General features: G+C 45.0%; 1 protein-coding gene across 1 annotated transcript; it reads left to right on the plus strand.

The window, feature by feature from the left end:
- Positions 1-891: 891 nt before the first annotated feature.
- On the plus strand, positions 892-1887 carry LOC123117024 (uncharacterized). Its single transcript, XM_044537878.1, has 2 exons — positions 892-1141; positions 1258-1887. Exons 1-2 carry the CDS (start codon positions 1060-1062, stop codon positions 1458-1460), a joined length of 285 nt encoding a protein of 94 aa, XP_044393813.1. The 5' UTR covers positions 892-1059; the 3' UTR covers positions 1461-1887.
- Positions 1888-5078: the final 3191 nt, after the last annotated feature.

Below are 5078 nucleotides of genomic sequence, written 5' to 3' on the forward strand. Positions count from 1 at the left end.
AACTTCTGAATTTCGAAGATCACAATGCGTACTCTCTCCGTTTTATTTTACTCCACCGCATATTAGATTTGTCTAAAATCAAACTTTATATACTTTCAAAGTTTGTAGAAAAATATATTAATATATACACCACCAAATATATATTGGATTCACTATTGCTTATATTTTCACATCATATAATTTTTTTACTGTAAATGTTCATATTCTATTCTATATACTTGGTCAAACTTTATAACGGTTGACTTCAGTTAAAGTAAATATGTGGAGTAAATGAAAACGGAGAAAGTATCTAATTCATCGATCTGGCCGCGACCTAGGAATGATGATTGACGAGCGCCAATTACCGAAGGACTCACGACTATCTTTGGCGATTTTGAGGTGGACACTTCATCATGTGTTCACGTGATTTCGTGCACAATGTCAATGGCGAACGAATAACCGCACACGTCTTCCTAGACAGCTTCTAATCTCAGGTTAGTATACAGCAGCAAGTACATGATCGGGCGCCGTCACGCCACAGGTATCAGACTAAACAAAAAGCGAGCGAACATGTGACGGATCCTCACACGATACGGTACGTACACCGGCCGCGCATGGGGACAAGCGAAAAGGCAAAACCCAAATCGAGCTTTGACTTGGAGCATCCCCGCGGGCCGTCGGATCCATCTACGCGGCAGCTTCCCGTGCGGCGCCGGGATCCCGAGGGAACTCGCACGGAAGCCGCGCCACGGGGCCCGCGACACCTGTGGCACACCGCGGCCGCGGACAGCGGCCACGTCCCGGTCGGGGCCGTCGAAATCCGACGGCGACGCCGCGCCCAAAAGGCCCCCCCGATCGCACGCGCATCTCCCGCTTGTCCCACTCCCCGCCTATAAAACCCCGCCTCCGCCGCGCAAACTGGCAACGACGACCCAGGCGGCAGGCAACCAAGAAACAGCTGCTGCTTTATTAGCTTCTTCCATCCACCCCAAAGATCACAGGACAAGGAGAGAAAAGGGAGTGATATTTTCAGAGATTTCCGAGGAGAGTGGAAAGAGATCGATCGACCAAGAACCGAAGATGTGCATGGACCGATCTCCGGTGCCGGCGAAGAAGATCTGGCTCGCCATCGCCTCCCGCCTCGGCCTCCGGCCAACAGCTGGTACGCTCCAACTTCTTCTTCTTCTTCTTAGCTCATCGATCCTCTTGTTTCTTGCCGACAGCTGCATATTATTTCTCTTCGTTTGGATTTGTTTCTGACGGATCGGTCGGTTGCAGGGCTGAGGAAGCTGAGGAAGGAGGTGAGGACGTGCGAGTACCGCGACGTGCACATCATGTGGGAGATGCTGAGGGAGATGGACTCCCCGGTGCCCCTGCAGGAGAAGGAGGCCGCCGCCGCCGCGGCCGTCGCGGCGGCCGCCGCCGCAAGGAAGAAGAAGAAGGCGTGGAGCCGCTTCGTCTACTACTGCTGCGCGTTCTGAGCTCCACAGGACGTGACCGATGCACGCGGAAACGGGACAGCTGGATGGAACCGCGCCGTCAGAGTTAGAGCAGGCTAGCAGAGAGGCCGTGTGTAGATAAAAACAGCATTGGCCCTCTCACAGGCTGTGCAAATAACCAAACGCGTGTGGATCCGTCCCAAATGGTCCATTGGAGATCATCATTGTGCGCAAAAACAGGATTCAGATTATGAGGATGTGAATTCAGAGGATGGTGAACGAGATGTGCGGCGTACAGCCAAAGAAATCATATTCTCTTGCCTGAAGAACCACATATTACCGGCACGTAGGGTTTTCCCCGGAGCAGAGAGAAGAGAGCTATGTTTGTAGTAAACTAGTAATTTGTACAAAAGAAATTGAGAAAAAAATAATCTATAACATCGGATCTTGCCCATTAATCCTCTTAAAATTAGTTTGCCTTTTCATTATTGTTTGTGGTGATGGTTTGTCTCCACGGTGACGATGCCACTTGATTTTGCATGTTTTCATTGTTTTGTTTTTCTTTGCTTTATCTTCTCTAACTTGTCGGTTATATGGTTGAATACGTCCGAAACAGGAAATAGAACATACCAGAAAGTTCTATCAATTTGGCAATCATGGATGAACAATTTAACGTTCTTCGGGTTCTCAATTTGTCCGACATCAAGTTTATATTGTTACTTGTATACATTAGTATTTTTTTATAAAAAAATAGGTGTTAACTATGCATAGTGCAAAAACTATGTGAAATATCATATAAAATAGGTATTAGTTATGAGTAGTGTAACAATGATTGAAGAGGAATTGTAATCCTTTTGATCAATTGTGGGCATGCTAATCCTTTTGACCAATTGCAAGAAGAATCCCGAGCTTTCCAAATCGTTGTTCTTTGCATCCATCTTCATCGTTGTCTTTTCCCTGCCCTCCCACCCCTCTTTCTTCAAGAACCTCAGGAGCTCAAAGACATCATTATTCATTCTCATTTTCTTTTCCGATGAACTCAATTCAAGCTTTTGGTTGTGGTGCCAAACTCTTCAAGCAAAACCATCTTTGTTTGTATTTCTAACGCATGCCAGTTCAAGTATCTATTCATATCATTTCAAGTATCTCTTCATATCATGAATCGAAAAGTAAACATTGACTTTCAAATTCAAGATTCTTCTTCGGTCATGCTCTTTCAATTCCATGTTGGTTTTTCGGTGTCGTTGATTCATGAACCTCGAATTTTTGAAACGACCTTGAACGAAGACTAGGAGGTTGTCACCTCACCGAGTCATTCGGAGAAACTGTGCAAGGAGGAAGGGCACAAGATGAGAGTATAGTTTCTCTTTCCAGTCATCGTTCCAAATGGATTTTCTTTTCAGTGGGCCCTTAACCCATAGGTCATCCCAAGGTCTTACCTGACTTTTCAAATCTTTTCAAGAAGATTCATGATGTCAGGTCTTTGTTATGTATCTTATGGTTGAGATCTAAATGATTCCCCAGGTGAGGTTGTCGTATCCTTCAAGCCTTTTTCCAAGTTTTTTCTCAAATATTTTCCAAGCTTGACATAAGGATGAGTTCCATCAGTCAGCTGTCTTCTCCAAGATTGCTTTTCAAATCCTTTTTCATCTTTGTTCTGATTTTTTTCTCTTTTCATAGTTCCAGAGTATCTCGGCAAATTTGTGTTTGGGTTCCTCGATGTCGTCCTCATCATTAGAAGACCGAAGAGGAGTTTGCCCTGAATCTTTGTCAGCCTCTTGAAAAATCATGGACTTAGCTTTGTGTTTTCCTTTCCAAGTTTGATTCCGATCATAATAAGTCTCTGTGTTTTCATTAGAAGACCGAAGAAGATACCGCACGGGAATTGGATGCATATATCTATGAGAATTGATAGTATAAACTTTAATTTGGATTATCAATATGAGCATTGAAACTAAAGTACATATAATTATATAGTTGTAAAATATTTATTGAATATGAGTAGCACGGGATATGTCTTCAATGTATTTATAATTTTTGAAGTATTCATGCTACATTTACATAACTTATTTATGTTTTTCACAATATTTATTTGGACTAATCTATTAATCTAGTGCCAAAGGCTAGTTCCTATTTTCTAGTGCTTTCGGAAATATAGGTCAAAAATTCACGGAATTGGAACGAGCCGAATCTTTTTGTGACTTTTTTATGGAAAAGTCGGATTTTGGGTGAAGGAATAGGAGTACGGCGGTGCACGAGGGCCGCACACTCCCTAGTGGAGCGACCAGGGCCAGGCTGTTTGGGGTGGCCGCGTGGAGGCGATGTAGGTCGGTTGTGGTTCTTCTTTCGCTGCAAGAAAGCTAATTTTTGGAATGAAATTTGTGTAAAAAATTATCCCAATTGGAGTTTCGGAGCTCCGGATATTTAAGAAACAACGCTCAACCTCAGAAAAGTTATGAAAAGCAGAGGCTGGAGAGAGAAGAGATATAACCTCAGAGTGGCTCTCACCCCTCCAGGAGCCATGGCGGCCAAGGACCAAAGGGGGAAACCTCTCCCCATCTAGGGCAGAGGCCATGGAAGAAGAAGGAGGAGGGGCTTGTCTCCCCTCTCCCCTGACACGTCTCCGTCGTATCTATATTTTTTGATTGTTCCATGCCAATATTCTTCAACTTTCATATACTTTTGGCAACTTTTTATACTATTTTTTGGGACTAACATATTGATCCAGTGCCCAGTGTCAGTTCCTGTCTGTTGCATGTTTTATGTTTCACAGAAAACCAATATCAAACAGAATCCAAACGGGATAAAAACTGACGGAGAATTATTTTGGAATATTTGGGATTTTCCGGAGGAAGAATCAACGCGAAATGGTGTCCAGGATGGCCACGAGGCAGCCCCCCCCGGGGGCGCGCCCTGGGATCTCGTGGGCCACCCGTAAGGTGGTTAACGCTCTACTTTTGCCGCAAGAAAGCTAATTTTATGAGAAAAATCTGGGCGAAAGATTCACCCCAATCGGAGTTACGGATCTCCAGATATAAAGGAAACGGTGAAGGGGCAGAATCAGAGAACGTGAAACAGAGAGATAGATCCAATCTCGGAGGGGCTCTCGCCCCTCCCAGGCCATGGGAGCCAAGGGCCAGAGGGGAAACCCTTCTCCCATCTAGGGAGGAGGTCAAGGAAGAAGAAGAAGAAGGGGCCCTCTCTCCCCCTTGCTTCCGGTGGCGCCGGAGCGCTGCCGGGGACCAACATCATCACTGCGATCTTCACCAACACCGTCGTCATCTTCACCAACATCTCCATCACTTTCCCCCTTCTATATCCAGCGGTCCACTCTCCCGCAACCCGCTATACCCTCTACTTGAACATGGTGCTTTATGCTTCATATTATTTTCCAATGATGTGTTGCCATCCTATGATGTCTGAGTAGATTTTCGTTGTCCTATCGGTGATTGATGAATTGCTATGATTGGTTTGAGTTGCATGTTTTATTATTGGTGTTGTCCTATGGTGCCCTCCGTGTCGCGCAAGCGTGAGGGATTCCTGCTGTAGGGTGTTGCAATGCGTTCATGATTCACTTATACTGGGTTGCGTGAGTGACTGAAACACAAACCCGAGTAAGTAGATTATTGCGTATGGGATAAACGGGACTTGATACTTTAA

This window comes from Triticum aestivum, chromosome 5B, assembly GCF_018294505.1.
Source record: "Triticum aestivum cultivar Chinese Spring chromosome 5B, IWGSC CS RefSeq v2.1, whole genome shotgun sequence".
Lineage (NCBI taxonomy): Eukaryota > Viridiplantae > Streptophyta > Magnoliopsida > Poales > Poaceae > Triticum > Triticum aestivum.

What these genes read in the sequence shown, in the direction of transcription:
- LOC123117024 (XM_044537878.1), top strand. Translation starts at nt 1,060, where the DNA reads ATGTGCATGGACCGATCTCCGGTGCCGGCGAAGAAGATCTGGCTCGCC. An exon ending in CGGCCTCCGGCCAACAGCTG is followed by an intron (nt 1,142 to 1,257) that starts GTACGCTCCAAC and finishes GGTCGGTTGCAG; the next exon opens with GGCTGAGGAAGCTGAGGAAG.